The following is a 27,608-nucleotide window of genomic DNA, read 5'->3' on the forward strand; positions in this document are numbered from 1 at the left end:
TCTGCTGTTCCATCCCTCTCTGAGTCAGGCGCTCTGCTATTCCGTCCCTCTCTGAGTCAGGCGCTCTGCTATTCCGTCCCTCTCTGAGTCAGGCGCTCTGCTATTCCGTCCCTCTCTGAGTCAGGCGCTCTGCTATTCCGTCCCTCTCTGAGTCAGGCGCACTTCTATCCCGTCCCTCTCTGAGTCCGGCAGTCTGCTATTCCGTCCCTTTCTGAGTCCGTTGCTCTGCTATTCTGTCCCTCTCTGAGTCTGGCGCTCTGCTATTCCATCCCTCTCTGAGTCCGGCAGTCTGCTATTCCGTCCCTCTCTGAGTCTGGTGCTCTGCTTATCTGTCCCTCTCTGAGTCCGGTGCTTTGCTATTCCGTCCCTCTCTGAGTCCGGTTCTCTGCTCTAGAGACTATTCTGGAAGTTTAAAGGTTGGAACATTTAATACCTGTCACAATAAATTGACCTTTTTTCACGCCAGAACTACTGCACAGATAAAAGAATAGTGAAACACATTTATTAGGGTACAATGACTTATAAATATGAATTATAAATCTTTTACACTTTACTTTCTGTTTGCAATAAAAAGACAACACACATAGGGCCTGATTCAGAGCCGCTCGTAAGCGGCCGCTCGTTCGTTCTGAGCGATGTTTGCCCAACTGCGCATGCGTACGGATCGTAATACGCATGCGCAAACCAGTCAGTGCGGCCGAAAATCGTTTGTTCGCTAAATAGCGATTGCCTGCTATTTTGAGTGACAGAATGAGGCGTATGTGGGTGGTAACAGGGGAAGGTGCTTGAAAACGGGGAGTGGAGATCAGAACGCAGGCGTGCTTAAAGGTCAAAACGGGCGTTTTATGGGTGTGCATAATTAATACAGCAGCGTCATTGACCACGTCACCTGGTTATTTTATAGCCAGAACTGCTCGCAAAATTGTGGTAGCAAACACCAACCACAAGAATAGCGAGCAGTTCATACGCTGTTCGATGTACTCGATTAATCTATTAAATAGCGGACATGATGTATGATGCGAGCGGCCAGGGGGCGTATTTTTAAAAAAAATGACCGCAAGTTTTGTTCGCTCGTTCAGATCAAGAGGCATGAACAGACCGCAAAGAGCGAACGTTTGATTTGAATAGTCACCCCTATTTTCAGGACGAGCGAGCGCTAATTGCGTCCGGCTCTGAATCAGGCCCATATTCTGGGCAACTATAAACCCTCCCCTGAACTATAATCTGTCGCATCTATAAATTGATGAAACTCCTGTATATGTAGATTTATTCATTATTTGTTACTGTAGCTGATCCACCAGAAGGTTTATTTATTTTTTTTATATCTGATTTAAAAAAAAAAAACAAGTCCAAAAAAGTTTTGAACAGATGTCTCCAGTTTCTTTAATTTTTGTAATTTATAAAAAAACAAAGCTACAATTTCCAGCTATTTTCCTTAAACATCTTGGGCCTGATTCAGTGATGAGCGCTGCTGCGTCCGCGTTTGTGCCTGTTGCTGGAATCGCGGCTGTGCTAATATGCAGATGATAGTCATAGAGCCTCCCCCTCCCGGTGCCGTAGCCTGCGGCTGAGTGTGCAAGCCCTGAGATGCCCACTATCTGCCTCTCTGCGCAATGTAATAAAAGTGATTCTTGGCCTGTCACCATCGCGTGCACTATCGATACTTGCACCAATCCTATGACCTGACTTTCCGGCTGATTTGAGACCTGAACTCTCCATTGCGGGATGACTTGGCCATGGTGCCCACGGGGATATCGGAGGGTTAAGTCTCAAATTGTTTTTATTTCATTATCTTAGGGCAACGAGGAGACGGATTAATGCTGCTGACTCAGATTTGCACATAAGCAGCCATAGCAGGGGCACAAGGACAGGTGGGTGATGTCTGTTTCCTGTATATATTTCCAGCGTTTCTCAGTGCTGGGGACCTAGAACACAAAGAGAGAAACATTCAATTCATCAATTTATTGGACACAGAAATCTCAGCCTGTCCCAGGAATAATGAAACTGTATTCAGGGCCGCAGCGAGGAGCGTGTGATCAGTGCTGCTCAGGCCGCAAGGACCAGGGGGTGCCAACCTTGACGGCACCCTGCTACACCAGTCTTTCTTACAGGGTGCCTGGCAAGGATCCGCACTGCAGGGAAAGCTACAGGGCGAGTCCTCAATACCAGCAGCCATCTTCCTGCCGCTCCGCAGCTCTCCGGCTCTTACTGTGAGTAGGGAGCAGTTTGGTGCTGGACCAGGGCGCACAATCCTCCTACTATGGCACTCAATGTATTAGGCATTACAGGGACTATGGCCCTCATTCAGAGGCGCTTGCAAGAAGCGAACGCTCTCTCTGAATGAGGGCGGCCGCTTCCTTTTTTTTAGTGCAGCCTCCTGGTCGCTAGCTAAGCTGTGCGTTACCACCCACAGCTTAGCGAACGACCAGGTTGATGGTCGCGATGGTGTTCACCATCGGGGCTTGCGACAAGACCCTAAGGTCTCGGCAACCGCAAGCCCCAGGGAGCTTCCTGCTCTGATCGAGCAGGAAACTCCCCACTGACATCACTGCTGATGTCAGTATGGCCGCCCACAAAACGGCAGGCGTTTTCCTTAAGGAACGCCTCCGTTTGTGAAACCATCCCCCCCACCAATCCTACAAAACGGGGCGAGCTGTCGATCAACATCGACAGCCGCCCCTTTTGTAGAGAGCTCCGGAGCGAGAGAGTTTCTCTCTCGCTCCGGGGCTTGCGCACGCGCAGTGCGGCCGCTGCACGTGCACAGGGCTAACCATCGACCTGGTTGCGAGCGCATCGGCACTTGCGACCGGGTCTGAATGAGACCCTATATATCATATGGGTTCATCTCTTAACTTTCATCTGGCGTGTTTTTCCTTTATCTACACGTCATTATGTCAGGTCAGGATAAGAATATTTCAGGCAGTGACATAGCTATAAAGGCTGCAGGGTGTGCAGTGCACACGGGCCCCTGGGTCCAGGGGGGCCCACACCACACACCCTGCACCCATGTTTAATACTTAACTCTACAGAGGCCCGCGTCGGCATGTGCAATAGAAGTGTCCCCAGTTCCAAGTCACGGGCACCATGTTACCGGAGACCTGTGCATGCACAGTAGACAATGCCATAATGTTTATTACAATTATATATATATATTAACTGGGCACTATAGCTTTATTTCCATTAGTGGGGACTTTATGAATTTATTGACAAACACGAGTAGGAACAGTCATCGCCTCTCCATGCATGCTGGCTCTCCTAGCACACAACATTGTCCAATGATTTCCCCGGTACCCACCAGCGCCAGTCAGGTGCAAGGGCCGATCGGCTGTTTGAATTCCTCCTAGAAAACCCAGGGGGCGATTCAGACCCGCTCGCTTACACGCGATCGCTCAGTGCGTGACGTAGCATGTGTATGCAAATATGCAATCGCACAGGCAATCGCTGATCAAACATGCAGACGCCCATCCACTACTAAAGTCCACCCACTTCCCTCTACGAGCGAACGGTGAGACGCCGCTACATAAGGGGAACATCGGTACCATCGTGCGCCATCAAACCCTTTCGCACTGCAATGGTAAACCTGAGGCTACCGCAAGCACTGCGAGAGCTGCTGACTTTAATCCAGCCCTGTCACGTAAATGCTGATGACGCGTGTTAATTATGGACGCAGATGAAACGGCGTTCAGACGCTCTGACACGCCTGCGTTCACTCGACCACTCCTCTGTCAACACCCCATAACGGCATCTAATGTCACTCAAGCTTGCGGGCCTTTGGTGTGCTACGAGCGATCGCTTCTCGATCGCTGTGATAGGTTTACGCATGCGCAGTACTTAAACATTGCCGGCAAGCGAACGAACGCCCGCTTGCGAACAGGTCTAAATCGCCCTCCCAGCTCTATGCTGAGAAACCTCGACTGACTTAGGGAAGGAAAAATAATTTATTTTTTTTTATAAATGATTTGAGATCTGACAGGCAAATTCAGCTTACACAGCATATCATATTATAATGTTTGGATTTGGAAACCTTACATTCATAAATCGCAGTTTGTACAGTAGATGGTGATTTTATACCGTTTGTGCTATTTTACAGTATGTGCCGCATCCAAGAATCATATAAAATCAACAAAAATGTGCAGTTTTGCAAAACTATACATTAGTACATGTACCCGGTGTGGGTGACATAGGTTACTGATCTAACAGCTGCCTGCCTTCACCAGGGTGTGGGTCCTATAGCTAGAAAATATTTAAGGGCCATGGTCCTTGAGAAAGGTGGACAGCGTCCCTCCCATACATCCAAGTCCAGCAAATGCCTCCTGTTCCCTGTGTAATCCTTCCGGACAGCACAGGACAGGTTCCCCAGGCTTTCCTGGCTCATATATTGTAGTAGACTTGAAGCAGGAACATGATAGATCAATTCAATTTCAAAAATGGGAGAAATAAAATAAGGTACTTACCAAATTGTGTCATTGTGCAGAATGTCAGTATTATCCATACTGCTACAATTATCCCCCAAACTGCATAGTAGAAATAAAGGTACATGTGAGACAAAGAAGCACTTTATAAAGGTAATTAAGTCTACTGTAAAGAGTCCACCTAATCCTGTACTATAAAGGGTCTATTATATATAGCTACAATGTGATCTATAATCATTGTCAGATACAGGATGTGGGAGAATGTATCTAACGTGTATCGTGCCTAATACCGTGCGTCTGCATGTGGGAGCTTATTCAGCCCACTGCATTATGCCCGCAGCTGCAACCGTCATTATTAGCATCTAAACTCGTAAGATATCCATCCAAAACAGACGTCCCGTCTCGTCCGCATACTACCATCAAGCACGGAAGTTGGGTTGCGCGACCCTGGCACTCCCATGACATTTCTGCGAGATGGGACAGTTCCGTGTGTCTGCATGGCTGCCGCCCTCTTTCCGCCCGGAAACACCCATTTCGTGTAAAGGGTGACCCGTCAATGGCCGGATCAATCCATCTGGACTTGCAGTCTCCGTCTGTGTGCATATTTGGCCTGCGCAGTACGCAGATTTCCGCCAGATCCGTGCGCATTTCCTCTTTCGTCTGGCCCAATGTGCAGCTCTTATATTTGAAGGTTAGAGGGCCCCCCACATGGGCCCTAAGCTGTATGGGGCCGGATGGAGGATGGAGTGTGTATTACACAGTATATACTTTACGGCTACTCTCTGGCATTTAGAACATTCTCCATGTTTGTTACATTTTAGAATGAGAGAGATTTTGTTGTTGAAAAATAATATTGGGTGACGAGTGCGGCTTTGTGGGCGAGAACCACGGAGTTCAACGGTGACGGGGTCATGGCGTCAAGGTCAGCCGAGCAAGCCGCTGCGAATACCTTGCTCACTCTTCCTCGCTTGTCACATTACTCCGGCGCGGTGGACATTAATGACAGTTGTCCTCTGACCTCATAGTGATTTTCTCAGCTAATGAGAGTCACTGAGGCCGATATAATTTCAATGAGCAGCGAGCGGAGTCGTTATTTTAAAGCAGCACAACCATCAATACAGATAGAGATAATGAAAAGACCCCAAGGGACCTGGGCCCTCATTCAGAGCCGTACGCTCTGAGCAGAGCGCACGCTCTGAATGAGGGCCGCCCTCCATAATTCTGGAGCGTCCTCCCGGACGCTCGAATAGCTGTGGGTCACCACCCACAGCCTATACGAGCGTGCAGTTTGATGGTCGCGATGGTCGTGATCATCGTGACCATCGAAACTGCGAGCCGGAGCCTGCGGTTGAGGTTTTCAACCGCAAGGCCCGGAGTGATTTGGGCTCTATCAGAGCCAAAATCACTCCCACTGACATCACTAGTGATGTCAGTGGGCCGGCTACTGACGGTAGGCGTTCCCTTGGGAACGCCCCCGTCAGGGAGGCACGCCCCCGGAACGCCCACCAAAGGGGGCGTGCTGTCAATCAACATCGACAGCACGCCCCCTTTGATCAGACACAACGAGCGAAGGACTTTCCTTCGCTCGTCGCGTCTGGCGCATGCACAGTGCACAACATCGACCCACTTGTGAGCGGACAGCCGCTTGCGAGTGGGTCTGAATCAGGCCCCTTGTGCACTGCATGTAATCCTGTGCAGCGAAGGAACGCGCCTATCAATGTGCTGTCTCTGCGCTTTTATCTCATTTTAATGATCTTCATTTGCAAAATGAAATGTATTTTTTTTTTTGCACTTCTCTGCAAAACTAGGTGCACTGGTGCCAGGGCCATGAATGACAAGATAGGCCCCTGTGCCAACTAACTTCTGCCATTGGCTGGCACAGACTTTGGCTACGCTGCAAATGTTGTCACCTTGCCTCTCAAATCAATGCTCTAAACCTAGATGCACCATCGCAAATCAGCTTTGCTGGGCGCGTCGGCATTATGGCATTGGGAAAACAAGTCAGTACATTAATCCATTGACTGATGTCAAACCGTAAGGTGCCAGGGGCGTCATACAGGGGAGAAAATAATGAACAGACTTCGGGTGGGATCAGCTGCGGGGAATGATCTCATTGTCAGTGTAATGGCGTATATGAGATAGGAGACGTGTTCTGGGATAGTGACCCCGTGGTGTGATCATTCCTAATAATATGAGCGCAAATTGCTGAAATAAAGTGCACATAAAAATAGTGTATTAATGGCCAAATGCATCCGCGGTCTCATCGCGACATGCGCTCAGATCTGTATTGGTGGCGTGTTGCGCTAGTTTGCTAAAAGTCATCATCATCATTAGCAGCAGCATCTACCACCTAACAGGTATACAGTATATACGTTTCTTCAGGTCTGCCTGATCCGCATTGCTGAAAATATGCCCTTACTGTAATCATCCTGCGTTTCCACGCATGTGCCAGAGACGCACAGGTCCGCAATTGGTGCACACACATGTGTTCTGAGAGCGTGCACAACGCATATTTGCGCCATATACACTACACAAACTTGTGTAAATGCAACTGAAAACTAGGTTCCAATTCTCTCCTGATTATAGGAAGTATATAAAATGATGAATTGCCGGTATCCATAGTAGGTAGGGGAAAGAGGCAAGGCTAATGGAATGTTCTGCGTAAAAGAGCGATGCTCTGCGTATCACATGGTATGGGGTTTAGGATGGTAAAGATACCGTGCTCATAGACCCAAGCGTAGCTTCTACAACGGGTCATCGGTGTACTCACCTGCTCTGATCTGTCTCCCAGAACCATTCTCTAGGAGGAAAAGTATATTGTAAGATTTACACGTTTTACCTTTTCTGCACATTGTCACAATGTATTATATACAGAAAGACCAGCGATATTGTAACTCCCGGCTTCCAAGTTTTGGGCCCAGAAGTGAGTGTGACAGTGATGTGCTCTGTGCTTGGATGGAACTGGAATGGATTTTGATGATCGGGTCCCTGGACTATTTTGTCCCATTATTTTTTTTAAATGTTGAGTTGCGCGGATTAATCAGCAATTAGAAAGCAAAAATAGCTAAAGGGATTGCAACGTTCCTACCGAGTGAGATCACAGAACTAAGGGGCTGATTCAGCACTGGTAAACACTAGTGCAATGCTGAGCGCAGATTGCTGCGTGCGTAGGACCCATTATGCTCATGTGCAGAACGGGACATGGGTGATTACACGCAGCCTGATTGACAGACAGAGGCATTTAAGGAGCCGAAGCAGGGTCCAGGATGGCCAGCGCTCCCAGAAACGAGGGCATGTCATCCCGTTTTCCGGGAGTGGCAAGGCCTGGATCTGCGTCCACGGAAGCAGTTTCCTATCCTCCAAGCCGGCCAGCCTGCATAACCTGAGGCTTAGCCAGCTGGCCGGCACCGTCCATGTTATCCCAGGCTGCAACCTTCGACGCAGTGCTAGGATAGCAAATACAGCAGGGGGTGTTATACAGAGGGGGTGTCATACAGAGGGGATGTCATACAGAGGGGGTGTCATACAGAGGGTGTGTCATACAGTGGGATGTCATACAGGGGGATGTCATACAGGGGGGTGTCATACAGGGGGGTGTCATACAGGGGGGTGTCATACAGGGGGTGTCATACAGGGGATGTCATACAGGGGGGTGTCATACAGGGGGGTGTCATACAAGGGGGTGTCATACCAGGGATGTCATACAGAGGGGTGTCATACAGGGGGGTGTCATACAGGGGATGTCATACAGGGGGGTGTCATACAGGGGATGTCATACAGGGGGGTGTCATACAGAAGGGTGTCATACAGAGGGGTGTCATACAGAGGGGTGTCATACAGGGGAGTGTCAAACAAGGGGGTGTCATACAGGGGAGTGTCAAACAAGGGGGTGTCATACAGGGGAGTGTCAAACAAGGGGAGTGTCAAACAAGGGGCTGTCATACAGGGGAGTGTCATACAGGAGATGTCATACAGAGGAGTGTCATACAGGGGATGTCATACAGGGGATGTCATACAGAGGAGTGTCATACAGGGGATGTCATACAGGGGATGTCATAGAGAGGAGTGTCATACAGGGGATGTCATACAGAGGAGTGTCATACAGGGGATGTAATACAGAGGAGTGTCATACAGGGGATGTCATACAGGGGATGTCATACAGAGGAGTGTCATACAGAGGATGTCATACAGAGGAGTGTCATACAAGGGGGTGTCATACAAGGAGTGTCATACAGGGGATGTCATACAGAGGGGTGTCATACAGGGGGGTGTCACACAGGGGATGTCATACAGGGGGGTGTCATACAGGGGATGTCATACAGGGGGGTGTCATACAGAGGGGTGTCATACAGGGGAGTCATACAGGGGAGTGTCATACAGGGGAGTGTCAAACAAGGGGGTGTCATACAGGGGGTATCATACAGGGGAGTGTCAAACAAGGGGGTGTCATACAGGGGGTGTCATACAGGGGAGTGTCATACAGGGAATGTCATACAGAGGATTGTCATACAGGGGATGTCATACAGAGGAGTGTCATACAGGGGATGTCATACAGAGGAGTGTCATACAGGGGATGTCATACAGAGGAGTGTCATACAGGGGATGTCATACAGAGGAGTGTCATACAAGGGGGTGTCATACAAGGAGTGTCATACAGGGGAGTCATACAGGGGGGATGTCATACAAGGGGTGTCATACAGGGGGAGTCATACAGTGGATGTTATACAGGGGGTGTCATACAGGGAATGTCATACAACGGGGTGTCATACAGGGGAGTGTCATACAGAGGGGTGTCATACAGGGGGGATATCATACAGGGGATGTCATACAGGGGGGTGTCATACAGGGGGGTGTCATACAGGGGGGTGTCATACAGGGAGTGTCATACAGGAGGTGTCATATAGGGTGGTGTCATACAGGGGGGTGTCATACAGGAGGTGTCATATAGGGGGGTGTCATACAGGGAGTGTCATACAGGAGGTGTCATATAGGGGGGTGTCATACAGGAGGTGTCATACAGAGGGGTGTCATACAGGCAGGGCCGGATTAAGGCTTGTGGGGGCCCCAGGGCAATTAAGTTGCGGGGGGGCCCTTAAAGCCACATAGTCGAATCCAGCCCAGCTGTTCCCCCAGTAGCAGTCTGCCCCAGCAGTGCCCCCAGTAGCAGCCTGCCCCAGCAGTGCCCCCAGTAGCAGTCCCCCCTCAACAGTAGTCCCCCCAGGAGTACCCCTAGTAGTAATCCCCGTCTATGCTGTGTCTCCCAGTAGTGGTCCCACCAGTGTGCAGTCCACCCAGTAGTATCCCCAGCAGTGCCCCTAGTAGTTCTCCCAGCAGTGCCCCTAGTAGTGCCCCCAGCAGTGCCCCTAGTAGTCCCCCCCAGCAGTGCCCCTTGTAGTACCCCCTGCAGTGCCCCGAGTAGTAGTAGTACCTCCTGCAGTGCCCCTTGTAGTATCCCCTGCATTGCCCCAAGTAGTAGTAGTACCCCCTGCAGTGCACCGAGTAGTAGTAGTACCCCCAGCAGTGCCCCTAGTAGTAGTACCCCCCAGCAGTGCCCCTTGTAGTACACCCTGCAGTGCCCCGAGTTGTAGTACCCCATGCAGTGCCCCTAGTAGTAGTACCCCCCCAGCAGTGCCCCGAGTAGTAGTAGTACCCCCTGCTGTGCCCCTAGTAGTAGTACCCCCCCAGCAGTGCCCCTTGTAGTACCCCCTGCAGTGCCCCTAGTAGTAGTAGTACCCGTCCAGCAGTGCTCCTTGTAGTACCCCTGCAGTGCCCCTAGTAGTAGTAGTACCCCTCCAGCAGTGCTCCTTGTAGTACCCCCTGCAGTGCCCCAAGTAGTAGTAGTACCCCTCCAGCAGTGCCCCTTGTAGTACCCCTGCAGTGCCACTAGTAGTAGTAGTACCCCTCCAGCAGTGCCCCTAGTAGTAGTAGTACCCCTGCAGTGCCCCTAGTAGTAGTAGTACCCCCCCAGACACACACAAAAAACAACAACTTCCACTTACCTTAATCCCCGCTCTGTTGTCTGCTCCTCCATCCGGTGTCCTCCCGGGCCGGCCCGCTCTGCATGATGGGAGATCTCCCATCAGCCACTGCGAGAGCCGGAAGATGGAGGCTCTGGCAGTGGGAGCAGCAGCCGATGAAAGTCTGACTGACTCTCATCGGCTGCTAAAACAAACACACAGCTGCCGGCACCGGCGGCTGTGTGTTTGTGCTGTGTAGTGCGGACGGCACTTATGTGTCATTCACACTACCGCCCTGCCCCAAGCTGATGCAGCAGCACTGACTGTGCTGCTTCATGCAGCTGCAGAGCGCCCTCCGCCCAGGAACAGGTGCCGCCGGCACCTGTTCTCGGCAGGGTCACATCGACCCTGTGTGGGGGCCCTCTGTGTGTGGGGGCCCAGGGACGACCGCCACTGTCGCCCCCCCCATAATCCGGCCCTGCATACAGGGTGATGTCATACAGGGGATGTCATACAGGGGGTGTCATACAGGGAGCGTCATACAGGAGGTGTCATATAGGGGGGTGTCATACAGGGAGTGTCATACAGGAGGTGTCATATAGGGGGGTGTCATACAGGAGGTGTCATACAGGGGTGTGTCATACAGGGGGTGTCATACAGGGGGTGTCATACAGGGAGTGTCATACAGGAGGAGTCATATAGGGGGGTGTCATACAGGGGATGTCATACAGGAGGTGTCATACAGGAGGTGTCATACGGGGAGTGTCATACAGGGGGTGTCATACAGGTGGTGTCATACAGGGGGGTGTCATACAGGGAGTGTCATACAGGAGGTGTCATATAGGGGAGTGTCATACAGGGAGTGTCATACAGGGGGTGTCATACAGGGGGTGTCATACAGGGGGTGTCATACAGGGGGGTATCACACAGGGGGTGTCACACAGGGGGTGTCATACAGGGGATGTCATACAGGGAGTGTCATACAGGAGGTGTCATATAGGGGGGTGTCATACAGAGGATGTCATACAGGAGGTGTCATACAGGGGATGTCATACAGGGGGTGTCATACAGGGGGGTGTCATACAAGAGGTGTCATATAGGGGAGTGTCATACAGGGGTGTCATACAGGGGGTGTCATACAGGGGGTGTCATACAGGGGATGACAAACAGGGAGTGTCATACAGGAGGTGTCATACAGGGGGGTGTCATACAGGGGGGTGTCATAAAGGGGATGTCATACAGGGAGTGTCATACAGGAGGTGTCATATAGGGGGATGTCATACAGATGGGTGTCATACAGGGGGTGTCATACAGGGGGGTGTCATACAGGGGATGTCATACAGGGGATGTCATACAGGGGATGTCATACAGGAGGTGTCATACAGGGGATGCCATACAGGGGGGTTTCATACAGGTGGATGTCATACAGGGGGATGTCATACAGGGGGTGTCATACAGGGGGTGTCATACAGGGGGTGTCATACAGGGGGTGTCATACAGGTGGTGTCATACAAGTGGGTGTCATACAGGGGGGTGTCATACAGGGGGTGTCATACAGGGGGGTGTCATACAGGGGGTGTCATACAGGGGGTGTCATACAGGAGGTGTCATATAGGGGGGTGTCATATAGGGGGGGTCATACAAGGGGGTGTCATACAGGGGGGTGTCATACACCTCCTGCTGCATTTGCATATTTACTAGGATAACATTTTAAAGCTGCCTCTGTGTGCTGCCTACGTGTTGCCTGTGTGCTTCCTCTGTGCTGCCTACGTGCTGCTTTTGTGCTTCCTCTGTGCTGCCTACGTGCTGCTTGTGTGCTTCCTCTGTGCTGCCTACGTGCTTCCTCTGTGCTGCCTACGTGCTGCCTGTGTGCTTCCTCTGTGCTGCCTACGTGCTGCCTATGTGCTTCCTCTGTGCTGCCTACGTGCTGCTTGTGTGCTTCCTCTGTGCTGCCTACGTGCTGCTTGTGTGCTTCCTCTGTGCTGCCTACGTGCTTCCTCTGTGCTGCCTACGTGCTGCCTATGTGCTTCCTCTGTGCTGCCTACGTGCTGCCTGTGTGCTTCCTCTGTGCTGCCTACGTGCTGCCTATGTGCTTCCTCTGTGCTGACTACGAGCTGCCTATGTGCTTCCTCTGTGCTGCCTACGTGCTTCCTCTGTTCTTCCTCTGTGCTGCCTGTGTGCTGCCTACGTGCTGCCTGTGTGCTTCCTCTGTGCTGCCTGTGTGCCGCTTGTGTGCTTCCTACGTGCTGCCTGCGTACCTGTGTGCTACCTGCTTGCAGCTTTGAAATTCTGTCCACTCCTGAATCACCCCCTAAATATTTTAAATCCAGACACATCTCTGCTCTTCCCTGTAATGTGTATTCATATGTATGTAGACTTGAAAAGAATAAAATTCCCACAGGGACGACTATTGCCAGCCTACCACATACACTCCTACACCAGTGATTGGCAGCTGCACTGACGCCAGCGCTGATTAATCCGATACCTTAAATTATTACTGAGGTAACGTGAGAGTTTCACTAAACCAGACCTCCATATATTTGTCCTTTCCCCAACCCCATATGGCCCTGCACCCGATTGCGCCCATCCCATGGCCCTGCACCTTATTGCGCCCACCCCATGGCCCTGCACCCTACTGCACCCACCCCATGGCCCTGCATCCTACTGCGCCCACCCCATGGCCCTGCATCCTACTGCGCCCACCCCATGGCCCTGCACGCTACTGCGCCCACCCCATGGCCCTGCACCCAACTGCGCCCACCCCATGGCCCTGCATCCTACTGCGCCCACCCCATGGCCCTGCACCCTACTGTGCCCACCCCATGGCCCTGCACCCTACTGCGCCCACCCCATGGCCCTGCACCCTACTGCGCCCACCCCATGGCCTGCACTCTACTGCGCCCACCCCATGGCCCTGCACCCTACTGTGCCCACCCCATGGCCCTGCACCCTACTGTGCCCACCCCATGGCCCTGCACCCTACTGCGCCCACCCCATGGCCCTGCATCCTGCATGTTGATACAAATGATGTCATGAAGTAACACCCACTTCTTCTTTCCCACTGCATCTCTTGGAGGGTAAATATAAAAGTTGGCATGTACTAGGGTAACAGGGCCAGAGGTGTAGCATGGAGACATGGCACCCATAGCATGCCTATGCTACTCCCCCCGGTACTGTCAGTATGTGTGTGTGTGTGGGCCACCCCTGACCTACACAGTCTGAACTGCTCCCGCCTTCACCACTGGCATCCGGAGCACCTGCCCTCCCTATGCCCCTGATATGGGACTCCTACTAGACCAGGATGCAGGGGTACAATGTATGGAGATGTGTGTTTTGCCACAAGTCACTTTCACATCTGCCCAAAAGAGCAGTGATAGCAGACAGATCACACTCATGTAATGTACCCAGTGTATTATTGCCGAGCACTTTCTCCTAAATGTCCACTAGATGGTGCTATGACACAGCGTATACATCACACAGCAACCAGGAATCACAGAATTACATTCATTCTGAAACTCACCAATTTGTTCAGAGATCGGTGTAATACCTGCATCGAAAAGAGAGGAGTTAATAGACAGCATATTGTGATGTTCTAAATCCATTCTATATGTCACTCTTCACTGATTGCAGCAGGCGGCAATAAAACTTATACTACACGGCAGAAACAGTAAAGAACGCACCAATCATCGTTAGCATAACCCAGCCCGTCACCCAGAACACTGGCATGTCTTCCTCAGGCTTATATACACCCATGTGCTGGGCTGTATTTATTCACAAATTACACTAACACACTCTGCCTACATTAAAACACTGCTCACTCCCCTATCCCATCTCTATGTGATAGGAGAGTAAGTACAGGGAAAATCCCCAGTGGGCCCCATCCCCTCATCTAGGGGTCAGGTTCCAGACCATGCCCTGAAGTTATACATAGTTACTCTACTACTTGAAGATCAGTAACTGGTGTAACAGGATCATGGATAAACTTGCTTGGTTTGAATCTGGGGAAACTACATTCACCCTACTGCGAATCACAGTGTGTGGTCCTGACACACCCCTTTATAAAGGACCTTATTCTTTGCATGTCTTCTCTAATAGTAGCCTGTCCCTCTGTGGTAGCTGGCCACACCCCCTCTGGTGGCGTTCCCTGGTGGGTTCTTCATATCCCAGCCCGACATTGAGCAACACCAGGATCACGCAATTCTGCATAGGCGCATATGCGAAGGGTCACTTTACTGTCTCGTGCAGAGAGCGATTTCCAGAAAGCTATGTCCCTGCGAATCCCCTCCCCACAGCATGCGCCACCAGCTATCCCCCGCTGTGCCCCTCTCCATGCCAAAGTCTTCCCCCAGATCTTACCCTATGCTGCCAGCTACCCCTGGTCTCTCCCTATAATGCCTGCTGCCCCTGGTCTACCCCTATGCTGTGTGCTGCCCCTGGTCTCCCCACTATGCTGCCGGCTGCCCCTGATCTCCCCTATGCTGCCGGCTGCCCCTGGTTTCCCCCTATGCTGCCTACTTCCCCTGCTCTCCCCCTATGCTGCCTACTGCCCCTGGTCTCCCCACTATGCTGCCGGCTGCCCCTGATCTCCCCTGTGCTGCCGGCTGCCCCTGGTTTCCCCCTATGCTGCCTACTTCCCCTGGTCTCCCCCTATGCTGCCTACTGCCCCTGGTCTCCCCCTATGCTGCCTACTGCCCCTGGTCTCCCCACTATGCTGCCGGCTGCCCCTGATCTCCCCTATGCTGCCAGCTGCCCCTGGTTTCCCCCTATGCTGCCTACTTCCCCTGGTCTCCCCCTATGCTGCCTACTGCCCCTGGTCTCCCCACTATGCTGCCGGCTGCCCCTGATCTCCCCTGTGCTACCGGCTGCCCCTGGTTTCCCCCTATGCTGCCTACTTCCCCTGGTCTCCCCCTATGCTGCCTACTGCCCCTGGTCTCCCCACTATGCTGTTGGCTGCCCCTGATCTCCCCTATGCTGCTGGCTACCCCTGGTTTCCCCCTATGCTGCCTATTTCCTCTGGTCTCCCCCTATGCTGCCTACTGCCCCTGGTCTCCCCCTATGCTGCCTACTGCCCCTGGTCTCCCCCTATGCTGCCTACAGCCCCTGGTCTCCCCCTATGCTGCCTACTGCCCCTGGTCTCCCCCTATGCTGCCTACTGCCCCTGGTCTCCCCCTATGCTGCTCACTGCCCCTGGTCTCCCCCTATGCTGCCTACTGCCACATGTCTCCTATTGTGCTGCCTGCTGCCTGGCCTCCTCTCCTGCCCCTAATAGAAAAGGATAAATCACTGATCCTGGTGCAACGTGCAGATACATTTTATTTTTTGTTATTTTCTATTAACTATTTTCTCTGTAATCAGCCTGTGGTCTATAGACACACAGGCTGATCACAGAAACTGGCTCTGAGCTCTGCTCTGCCTGTCAGCATGCAGGAAGGGCAGAGCAGGAGTCCTGGGAAAGAGGGAAGCCTGCATAGAATGGCCTTATTATCACAAGGCTTCCTCCGAAATTAGTTTATAATTTACCTTTAGCAAATTTGAACAGATGGCATTTCTCATTACAAGTATGAAAGTATGAGAAATGCGATCTGCTTACTAAAATAATGCAAATTTAAAGGCTTGGATATTTTTCTTTTATGAAAACTCCCAAAAGCCCTTTGATATATTTAGGTGATACTAAAATAACGTCAAAAGGGTGTGAAAACACAAAAATGCCCATTTTTACATTAGTTTAGTAAAAAAAAAAAAAAAAAGATAAATATGCCCACAGGACTCTAAAGGGTAGGGATCAGGACTATTTTTCAGATGGAACGCGATGGTATGCCAGTTCTGAAAGTGTTTTGAAAAATTATGCTTTAAGGAACGACGTTCCAGAACCATCTGAACATTTTTTAGTCATGTTGCTTGTTAGGAAAGAAAAACCACATACTCAGCACCGATAGTACGGGGAAAAAACCTGGCGCTTAATTACCTTTGATTGATTCGTGAGACCGTGCCTGCTGCAAGTAATATGGGTTTAGTTTAAAACCTAGAGACCACAGTCTCTTAGAAAAAGTTCAAGTATATAGAGAATTACTGCGCTAAGCTCTGTATATTAAAAATAACCACATAAAATATGAAGTTGGGTTTGCTGTCTGTTAGGAAACAGGAGGCTTTAGTAAAATACAATATTTAATACAAGTATCACATAGAAATAACAAGACAATAATAATAGAATAAAAGAATGTAAATAAAAATCTAAAGAAAGTGAATATACATGAATGATATCACAATTGCTCTTGTTTAATAAATATAGCTAATTGTATAGCAAAACTGATATATAGTTTTGATACATATGTATCTTGGCAGACTGAGGTCCCAAAACTGATAGTCACTGCTTTGCAACAATGTTGTGCATGTATCAAGTTCCACAGATTAGTATCAAAACGGCAGACCGCCGCTGACTACTGACGTCCCAGTGTGAGATCAATGTCTGCACTGACAGGTGGTATTCTAGTGTATAAAATCAATTGAAATGAACCTTTAAGTATCCTGTCAGCGCTGATTGTCCGTCCTGGCTCTGCCCGTCTCCGGCTGTGTGAGGCCGCGATAGAAGGTATATGGACTGCCATATGCAGGAAGGAGGTGTGCTGCAGCGGGTAAGTGGTCCGTCAGTCGGAAGACTGGTTGGAGGGTAATAGTGCACAAACAGTGAAGACAGTGACGGAACCTCGTCTGCCTTTATGCCTGGATGACGTCAATGCGTTTCGTCCCTTTTAGATCACTGGGACTTTCTCAAGACTCTTTCTCAAGTCTTCACTGCCTGCCTAATCTGGCTATCCATGTATCCACTGCCTGCTGAAGAAAAAAGACACTGCGGAAGCCCTGGATGGTGGCGGCCTTGGAAAAGAGCGTAAAGGCTGCCGCCCCCCAGGTGAAGGTCCTGCTAAATAGAATACTTTTAAAAAACAGTGTCTGTTTTATTTTAATATTTCTTTTGCAGGGGTACTATAGGTACCAGCAGGCCCTTAATGCCCCGCCTGCTGGTACTTATGGTTCTCCAAGTGCCTGTATGCAGGGATGCCTGCTGGGACCTGTAGTACTACTGCAAAAAACAATATTTATATTTTCATATGCACCACACAACACAATCAACCCGGCACTTACTGTTCAGGGGTGCTGGGGATAGCCCTGGGCTATCAGCCTGGGTCTGGGGTGCCCTGGAGAGGAGGACTCCTTTATTGGGGGGGTGTCCGCAGCTCCCCAGGGATCCCTGGCCTGGGCTGACTAGTGGACAGGGGGGATGCTTTGGCTGGTGGGCACAGTGAAAGGACTCCCCTGGCTGTGGCATCACCCCCAGCTAGAAAGAGTCTTGTGCTGGTTCTGGTCAAAACAGGGGGACCCTACGCATTATATCCCCATGTATTTCCAGAATCAGGGCCAGCTCGGAGCCCAGTGCTGGTTGCGCTGAATACGGGGGACCCCCACTGACCCGTCCCTGCTTCTGTGTTTATTTAAATACAGGCATCATGGATCATTCAGATCTGAGCCTGCATCAGTCTGCTGCTACCTCCCCCGGGTCCTTCTGCCTGCACCAGCACCGCCGCTAACACCCATGGGTCCCAGCCACAGCTACCGCCTGCTATCCCCCAGGTCTGACCGCAACTTACGGCTGCTTCCTTCCCCCGAGCCCATCACCACTACCACCCACACTGACCTGCCATCTTGGTGCACCCAAGTGAAGCCACAGTGAGTACACCTGATGGAGGCTCCTACTGAGGCTGCGCATCAAGTTGAAACTTCCTATCTCTATAATGGCGCATTCGTGAGGTAATAGTTTAAAAACTATAACTTTCTCAATTACCTAAACCCCAAAGCACCTACCCTGGAACAATAGCTACCTAATAAAAGAAACCCAAAGTGTAAATTTGCCCCCTACCCTGAGTTATGCCTTCCCAAAAATCCCCCATAAAGAACAGTAGAAACGTGGTCCTAATTGAGTGTCAGAAAATACTGACTGTTGGAAATTTAAATTACTCCCAAGTCCTAATTTTTTATGTTTTTGCTCTGAAATTTGGCATGCAGCACCAAGTGACAGTTCTACCAGCCCATGCGAAATTTCAGCCCATTCCTCCAATAGCTTTTGAGGTGTAGCCCCTTAAACACCATGGCCCCCCTCAGGATTTCTCTATGAGAAAATTCTGTTTTTTTTTAGAGGACCCCTACATCGCTCATCCCAAGTATTTTGGCAACCAAGACTGGCTCCGATTAGCCTGGTGCTAGTTGTGCTTAATACAGGGAACCCCTATGTTGTTTGTCCCCTGTGTTTAGCACAACCAGCACTGGGGCTCCAAAGCCCAATGCTGGTTGTGCTGTAGAGGCACATCCTTTTTTTTATATTACACATTCATATATCCACACCAATCTGTATTCCCCAATCCCTACTGATGTTATCCCACTTGTGTTAGTCTGTATTCACTTATCCGCACCTATCTGTCTTTACCCATCTGCACTGCTCTGTCTTCCCATGTTCATGCCACTCTCTACCCCATCCACATCGCTGTCCCCTCAAACCATGCCACTTTGTTTCCCCCCATCTGCACCACTGTTTTTCACCCATCTGCATCACTTTGGCAACCCCGCCCCCCTCTGTACTGCTTAATCTTCCCTCCTCTACACGCCTTTATGTCTCACCTATCCACGCTGCTGTGTCTCCTCCCCCCATCCACACCACTTTTATCCCATCTGCACAGCTCTATTTTTTGCTTAGACCTCAGTTGCATAGACTGCATGTGTGTATTCCAATGAGCACACAATTCTGTGAATTAGCAGCTCCACCATTTTGTGAGTGACACCAATCTCATTCTGTGAGTGCTGAATCTGCAGTTAACCACAGGGCATGATGGAATACCATATCTGTATTGCGCAAGGAACACGTCCATTAAGGTGTCAGCCTTAATGATCGTAATTTCATTGCTATTTTAGTTTGAGTAGCACAAGTTCAGTAGGTTATGTGAAATTTCAGATCATGTCTAAGAAGCCTTAATGGGACATGTAAAACCGTAAGGTTTTTTGTCTATGTATATATATATATATATATATATATATATATATATAACAAAATAGTGTCCAGCGCTAATAATAATATGTCTCTTTTTAAAAAAGGTTTGTATCTTTTCTCAATGTCCCAAACTAAACAGAGTAAGTACACTCCTCATTAAATGAGTGGCAGCTTCCGAGGTCTCCAGAAAGGACTGTTGCTCAAATTAGTCCGCAAGTAATGTGTTCAGCAGTTGTGAAACTTTGGCGCCCTCTAGTGTATAAGATTCAATATAGCACCGTATTACAATTCAAATTCTTTCTTTTATCAAAAACTCCAGTATAGCAGCAAATAAAGGAAAACAAAAATGTACGTGTATAAATATGAAATGAATATGCTTCTTATTCAAAAAACCAGCACCCACAAGTGATATCTTCTTCATTCAGCAGCTCACTCTGCTCTGTATACTTATATATATATATATATATAAAGTGCACTAGTGTCACACATCAAACCTACGAAAGTGCAAAAATGTGAAAACAAGAAAAAATAAATATATAAAACAGCAACCTGTTTAAAAAAATGCAACAAATATTTCAAAGTGCACCATGCTTGTGAAAAAAAATCACAATACCAATAGTCCTTTTAAACCACAAAAAAAGTGCTAGTGCTCATACCAGCAGACTTTCTCAGTATCGTCCCGTCATCCACGCCATCACTCACATGAATCGCATGGTTTGGACAAATAAATATGGTACTGATGAGTAATAATTCAAGCACATTTAATAAAAAAATAAGCATCTAAAACATACATCTAAAATCACGGAGGTCAGCTTATCAGTTTAGCAGAGTCTGGATCAATATCACCATAGGTGATAGGTGGGTAATATATATGGTGATATTGATCCAGACTCTACTAAACAGATAAGCTGACCTCCGTGATTTTAGCTTAGCCAGCCAGCTAACTGGATGCAACCTTTTGGCATTAAACTAGATGAAAAATTCAATAGTGTGAGGTGGTAAAAATTGATTGGAAATGACTGGAAATAAATGTTATTGAGGTTAATAATACTGTAGGAACAAAAACAGGCCCAAATTATGTGATTTTACCTGTTTTTATGATTTTTTTTTAGAAAAAATAAAGATCCAAAACCAAAAACAAAACATGCAAGGGCCGGTTTTGCAAAACCAAATCCAGATCCAAAACACGAGGAGATACAGATCCAAATCCAAAACCAAAACACGGGGGTCGGCCCACATCTCTAATACATACATACATACATACATACATACTAGGGGTGTGCACCGGCCACTTTTCGTGTTTTGTGTTTTGGTTTTGGATCTGGATCTTTCTTCGTGTTTTGGATCTGGATTGGTTTTGCCAAAACCACCCTTCCGTGTTTTGGGTTCTGGGTTTTGTGTTTTGGATCTGTATTTTTTTGAAAAAAAGCATAAAAACAGCTAAAATCACAGAATTTGTAGGTTTTTCTGCTCCTATGCTATTATTAACCTCAATAACCTTAATTTCCACTCATTTCCAGTCTATTCTGAACACCTCACACCTCACAATAGTGTTTTTATGTCCAAAAGGTTGCACCGAGGTAGCTGGATGACTATGCTAAGCGACACGAGTGGGCGGCACAAACACGTGACCCATCTAGGAGTGACACTGCAGTGGCAGACAGGATGGCAGTTAGAAAAACTAGGCCCCAAACTGTACATAATGCAAAGAAAAAAAGAGGTGCAAGATGGAATTGTCCTTGGGCCCTCCCACCCACCCTTATGTTGTATAAACAGGACATGCACACTTTAACAAATCAATCATTTCAGCGCCAGGGTCTGCCACACAACTGTGGCTGAAATGATTGGTTCGTTTGGGCCCCCACAAAACAAGCTGGCAATTAATGTGTCCCTGCACAAACTGGCTCTACGGAGGCAAGATGTCATCCTCATCCTCCTCATCCACCGATTCCTCACCCTCTTCAGTGTGTACATCCTCATCCTCACAAAGTATTAACTCGTCCCCACTTGAATCCACCACCACAGGTCCCTCTGTACCTTCTGGAGGCTGGTCTCCCTGGAAGAGCTGATAATTCATTTTGATGAACATCATCTTCTCCACATTCTGTGGAAGCAACCTCCTACGCCTTTCGCTGACAAGGTTCCCGGCTGCACTAAACACTCTTTCGGAGTACACACTGGAGGGGGGGCAACTCAGGTAAAATAGAGCCAGTTTGTACAGGGGCCTCCAAATTGCCTCTTTTTCCTGCCAGTACAGGTATGGACTGTCTGACATGCCTACTTGGATGCTGTCACCGATGTAATCCTCCACCATTCTGTCAATGGTGACAGTATCATATGCAGTGACAGTAGACATGTCAGAAATTGTTGCCAGGTCCTTCAGTCCGGACCAGATGTCCAAACTTGGTCCTGCCTGCCCTGCATCACCGCCAGCGGGTTGCTTAGGATACCTAAGTTTTTTCCTGGCAGCCCCAGTTGCGGGAGAAAATGAAGAAGGAGCCGTTGACGTGTCACGTTCCGCTTCAGCTGACAGTGTGTTCACCAGCAGGTCTTTGCACCTCTGCAGGCTTGTGTCGGCCGGAAAGAGAGACACCACATAGGCTTTAAACCTAGGATCGAGCACGGTGGCCAAAATGTAGTGGTCTGATTTCAACAGATTGACCACCCTGGAATCCTGGCAAAGCGAATGAAGGGCTTCATCCACAAGTCCCACATGCCGAGCGGAATCGCTCCGTCTTAGCTCCTCCTTCACTTTCTCCAGCTGCTTCTGCAAAAGCCTGATGAGGGGAATGACCTGACTCAAGCTGGCAGTGTCTGAACTGACTTCACGTGTGGCAAGTTCGAAGGGCTGAAGAACCTTGCACAACACGGAAATCATTCTCCACTGCGCTTGAGTCAGGTGCATACCCCCTCCTTTGCCTATGTCATAGGTGGATGTATAGGCTTGTATGGCCTTTTGCTGCTCCTCCATCCTCTGAAGCATATAGAGGGTTGAGTTCCACCGCGTCACAACCTCTTGCTTCAGGTGATGGCGGGGCAGGTTCAAGAGTGTTTGCTGGCGCTCCAGTCTTCGGCACGCAGTCGCTGAATGGCGAAAGTGGCCAGAAATTTTTCGGGCCACCCAAAGCGTCTCCTGCACGCCCCTGTCGCTTTTCAGAAAATTCTGCACCACCAAGTTTATTGTGTGAGCAAAACATGGGACGTGCTGGAATTTGCCCAGATGTAATGCCCGCACAATATTGGTGGCGTTGTCAGATATCACAAATCCCCAGGAGAGTCTAAGTGGGGTAAGCCACTGGGCGATGATTTCCCTCAGTTTCTCTAAGAGGTTGTCGGCGGTGTGCCTCTTACTGAAACCGGTGATACACAGCGTAGCCTGCCTTGTAACGAGCTGGCGTTTCTGAGATGCTGCTACTGGTGACGCTGCTGCTGTTGCTGCGTAAGGTGATACATCTACCCAGTGGGCTGTCACAGTCATATAGTCCTTAGTCTGCCCTGTTCCACTTGTCCACATGTCCGTGGTTAAGTGGACATTGTGTACAACGGCATTTTTCAGGACACTGAGGACACTTTTTCTGACGTTTCTGTACAGTCTCGGTATCGCCTGCCTAGTGAAGTGGAATCTAGACGGGATTTGGAACCGGGGACACACTACCTCCATCAATTGTCTAAATCCCACTGCACTAATGGCGGATACCGGACGCACGTCTAACACCAACATAGCAGTCAAGGCCTCAGTTATACGTTTTGCTTCAGGATGACTGCTGTCGTACTTCATCCTCCTCGCTAAGGACTGTTGGAGGGTCAATTGTTTAGTAAAAGTAGTGGTGTTCCTACTTCCTCTCTGGGATGATGAACGACTCCCAGCAGCAGCAGCAACAGCAGCAGCGGCAGCAGTAGGCGTAGCAATGCAGGATCCTCCGGAGGAATCCCGGATAGGAGAGTCAGTCATGCCAGTGATATGGCCTGCAGGACTACTTCCGATCCTGACTAAGGAGGAAATTGACGAGGAGGGAGTTGACGGTGTGGTTTGCAGGCGCTTGGATACAACAGGACAACGGGATTTAGGTGTCCCTGGACTGCTTACGGTCTGAGCCAAAGTTTCTGAACTTGACAGTAACTTTTTATGAACGCGCTGCAGGTGCCGTATAAGGGAGGATGTTCCTAGGTGGTTGACGTCCCTACCCCTACTTATTTCACCTTTACATATGGTACATATGGCAAGACAGTTGTTGTCCGGATTTGGATAGAAATATTGCCAGACCAAAGAGGTGGAATGTTTGGTCTTCTGCCCAGGCATGACCGTGATGGGCTTTTTCATCCCACGGACAACAACTGTCTCCCCCGGAGCCTGATTTAAACAAACCACATCACCATCAGAATCCTCCTCGCCAACTTCCTCCTCAGCGCCAGCTACACCAGTATCCTCATCCTGTTGTACTTCAACAGTGACATCTTCAATTTGCATATCAGCAAGTGGACTGTGGGTGCTCCTTTCAGCACTTGCAGGGGGCGTGCAAATGGTGGAAAGAGCCACCTCTTCCCGTCCAGTGCTGGGAAGGTCAGGCATCGCAACCACCACCACACTTGGACTCTCCTTGGGGATTTGTGATATCTTCTTAGAAAGCACAGTTCTTCGCTGTGCTTTTGCCAGCTTAACTCTTTTGATTTTTTTAGTGGGAGGAGTGCTTCCATCGTCATGTGAAGCTGAACCACTAGTCATGAACATACTAGGGATCGACCTTAGCCGTTCCTTGCCACTCCGTGTCGTAAATGGCATATTGGCAAGTTTACGTTTCTCTTCAGCTGATTTAAATGTCTTTTTCATGGTCATTTTCCTGAACTTTGCCATTTGGGATTGTATGTGCCCTCTACTATGACATTGGGCATCGGCCTTGGCAGACGACGTTGATGGCATGTTATCGTCTATGTCATGACTAGTGGCAGCAGCTTCAGCACTAGGAGGAAGTGGTTCTTGATCTTTCTCTATTTTATTTTTATCGGAGAAAGTTTGGTCCTCCATTTATGTTATATCGATTTGATATATACGTGCGGCTAAACACAGCACCCTTTAACGGTCAAGCCAGCCGGCCCTTTACTTATGACACAGGCGCACTCTTGGCACTACTTTGTTGATGCACGTGCGGCTACTGCGCACACAATTCACAAACACAGAAAATAATTTTTTTTTTGGTTTGGACTGGAGTGTACTTTCGGGGGTTACAGCACCCTTTAACGGTCAAGCCAGCCGGCCCTTTACTTATGACACAGGCGCACGCTTGGCACTACTTTGTTGATGCACGTGCGGCTACTGCGCACACAATTCACAAACACAGAAAATAATTTTTTTTTGGTTTGGACTGGAGTGTACTTTCGGGGGTTACAGCACCCTTTAACGGTCAAGCCAGCCGGCCCTTTACTTATGACACAGGCGCACGCTTGGCACTACTTTGTTGATGCACGTGCGGCTACTGCGCACACAATTCACAAACACAGAAAATAATTTTTTTTTGGTTTGGACTGGAGTGTACTTTTGGGGGTTACAGCACCCTTTAACGGTCAAGCCAGCCGGCCCTTTACTTATGACACAGGCGCACGCTTGGCACTACTTTGTTGATGCACGTGCGGCTACTGCGCACACAATTCACAAACACAGAAAATAATTTTTTTTTGGTTTGGACTGGAGTGTACTTTCGGGGGTTACAGCACCCTTTAACGGTCAAGCCAGCCGGCCCTTTACTTATGACACAGGCGCACTCTTGGCACTACTTTGTTGATGCACGTGCGGCTACTGCGCACACAATTCACAAACACAGAAAATAATTTTTTTTTAGGTTTGGACTGGAGTGTACTTTCGGGGGTTACAGCACCCTTAACGGTCAAGCCAGCCGGCCCTTTACTTATGACACAGGCGCACGCTTGGCACTACTTTGTTGATGCACGTGCGGCTACTGCGCACACAATTCACAAACACAGAAAATAATTTTTTTTTAGGTTTGGACTGGAGTGTACTTTCAGGGGTTACAGCACCCTTAACGGTCAAGCCAGCCGGCCCTTTACTTATGACACAGGCGCACGCTTGGCACTACTTTGTTGATGCACGTGCGGCTACTGCGCACACAATTCACAAACACAGAAAATAATTTTTTTTTGGTTTGGACTGGAGTGTACTTTCGGGGGTTACAGCACCCTTTAACGGTCAAGCCAGCCGGCCCTTTACTTATGACACAGGCGCACTCTTGGCACTACTTTGTTGATGCACGTGCGGCTACTGCGCACACAATTCACAAACACAGAAAATAATTTTTTTTTAGGTTTGGACTGGAGTGTACTTTCGGGGGTTACAGCACCCTTAACGGTCAAGCCAGCCGGCCCTTTACTTATGACACAGGCGCACGCTTGGCACTACTTTGTTGATGCACGTGCGGCTACTGCGCACACAATTCACAAACACAGAAAATAATTTTTTTTTGGGTTTGGACTGGAGTGTACTTTCGGGGGTTACAGCACCCTTAACGGTCAAGCCAGCCGGCCCTTTACTTATGACACAGGCGCACGTTTGGCACTACTTTGTTGATGCACGTGCGGCTACTGCGCACACAATTCACAAACACAGAAAATAATTTTTTTTTTGGTTTGGACTGGAGTGTACTTTCGGGGGTTACAGCACCCTTAACGGTCAAGCCAGCCGGCCCTTTACTTATGACACAGGCGCACGTTTGGCACTACTTTGTTGATGCACGTGCGGCTACTGCGCACACAATTCACAAACACAGAAAATAATTTTTTTTTTGGTTTGGACTGGAGTGTACTTTCGGGGGTTACAGCACCCTTAACGATCAAGCCAGCCGGCCCTTTACTTATGACACAGGCGCACGCTTGGCACTACTTTGTTGATGCACGTGCGGCTACTGCGCACACAATTCACAAACACAGAAAATAATTTTTTTTTGGTTTGGACTGGAGTGTACTTTCGGGGGTTACAGCACCCTTTAACGGTCAAGCCAGCCGGCCCTTTACTTATGACACAGGCGCACGCTTGGCACTACTTTGTTGATGCACGTGCGGCTACTGCGCACACAATTCACAAACACAGAAAATATATTATTTTTTTAGCACTTGGGGGGAGCACCCCTGATGGACAGAGCACCCCCTGGACAACACTACAGCACCCCTTTAGGACTGGGACACTGCACAGGACTTTGGAGTGGACACAGCCCCTATGGAGAACTGACTGCACAACACAGTCCAGCCAGCCCCTATGGACTTTGAAGTAGTGGACACAGCCCCTATTAACAACAGCAGCACAGCACAACACAGCCAGCCCCTATGGACTTTGAAGTAGTGGACAACAGCAGCACTACACTACACTACACTACACAGCACTAACTCCCACCCTCCCTCTTCACTGTCCACAGCCGAGTGAGAAAATGGCGCCGACGCGGGTACCTTATATAGGATCCAAAACCCGCGAGACTCGGAAGGCGGGATGATGACGTTTTGCCTCGATGTCAGATCCGAGTCAGGCGGGAAAAGTCGAGCCTGACTCGGATCGGACTCGGATCGGGGGGGCTCGGGGGGGTTCGGATTTCAGAAATCCGAACCCGCTCACCCCTAATACATACATACATACATACATACATACAGTCACCTTTCTGACAATAAAACAATGAAAATGTAAAATTTCTATGCACAATTGCACCCACTCAAAATAACTGTGAGGTACAAAGACTGAAATCCCTCTGCCAGCCACTTAGTATCTAACATTTAACGCATTTAGGAACGCATTAGCTGTGGTAGAAGAGGAAACATTTATTAAGTTCATTTTTGTGCTATATGTGCAAACCGCCCACAGGCCACAGTCTGGCACAGACGAAACTGCTGAGTGTCACATTTTCATGTTATCTCTGCAACTTCCTCAGATAAAGCCTAGTACGTAGCTGCCTAGTGTCATTGCGGTGACACCGTGTATGTGCAATACGTCTGCACAGAGTCTCACTTTCCTTCCCCATTCTAATAGAGTATTAGTTACAGCCTCTTGTGCAGTCACAGGAACTAGATCTGTATTAACAACATAGGTCTCTAAGGTGAGACTTCAATAGGCGGGAACCTAATCATTTCTGAGGCATTTCTCGACCACCAAAGTCGCAGATTTTTCGACACATCCCATAAAGGCGTGCAGTATAATATGCAAAGTGAGGTTAC

The 27,608-nt window shown here is 49.2% G+C and overlaps 1 protein-coding gene across 2 annotated transcripts in view; it reads right to left on the reverse strand.

Annotated features, from left to right (window-relative positions):
* Positions 1 to 543: 543 nt before the first annotated feature.
* LOC148431281 (uncharacterized) overlaps positions 544 to 27,608 on the reverse strand; it is a 73,828-nt gene continuing 46,763 nt past the window's right edge. Inside the window, exons 3-6 of one of the 2 annotated variants that reach the window (XM_088466132.1) lie at positions 13,890 to 13,916; positions 7,183 to 7,212; positions 4,455 to 4,514; positions 544 to 1,925 (exon numbers count right to left, since the gene is read on the reverse strand). In XM_088466132.1, the coding sequence (XP_088322258.1) occupies positions 1,912 to 1,925; positions 4,455 to 4,514; positions 7,183 to 7,212; positions 13,890 to 13,916 (131 nt within the window). In that variant the 3' untranslated portion in view covers positions 544 to 1,911. The remainder of the gene's footprint in view (positions 1,926 to 4,454; positions 4,515 to 7,182; positions 7,213 to 13,889; positions 13,917 to 27,608) is intronic. The other variant, XM_088466131.1, reaches the window with a different exon arrangement.

This window comes from Taudactylus pleione, unplaced genomic scaffold (genome assembly GCF_031769625.1).
Source record: "Taudactylus pleione unplaced genomic scaffold, aTauple2 ptg002523l, whole genome shotgun sequence".
Lineage (NCBI taxonomy): Eukaryota > Metazoa > Chordata > Amphibia > Anura > Myobatrachidae > Taudactylus > Taudactylus pleione.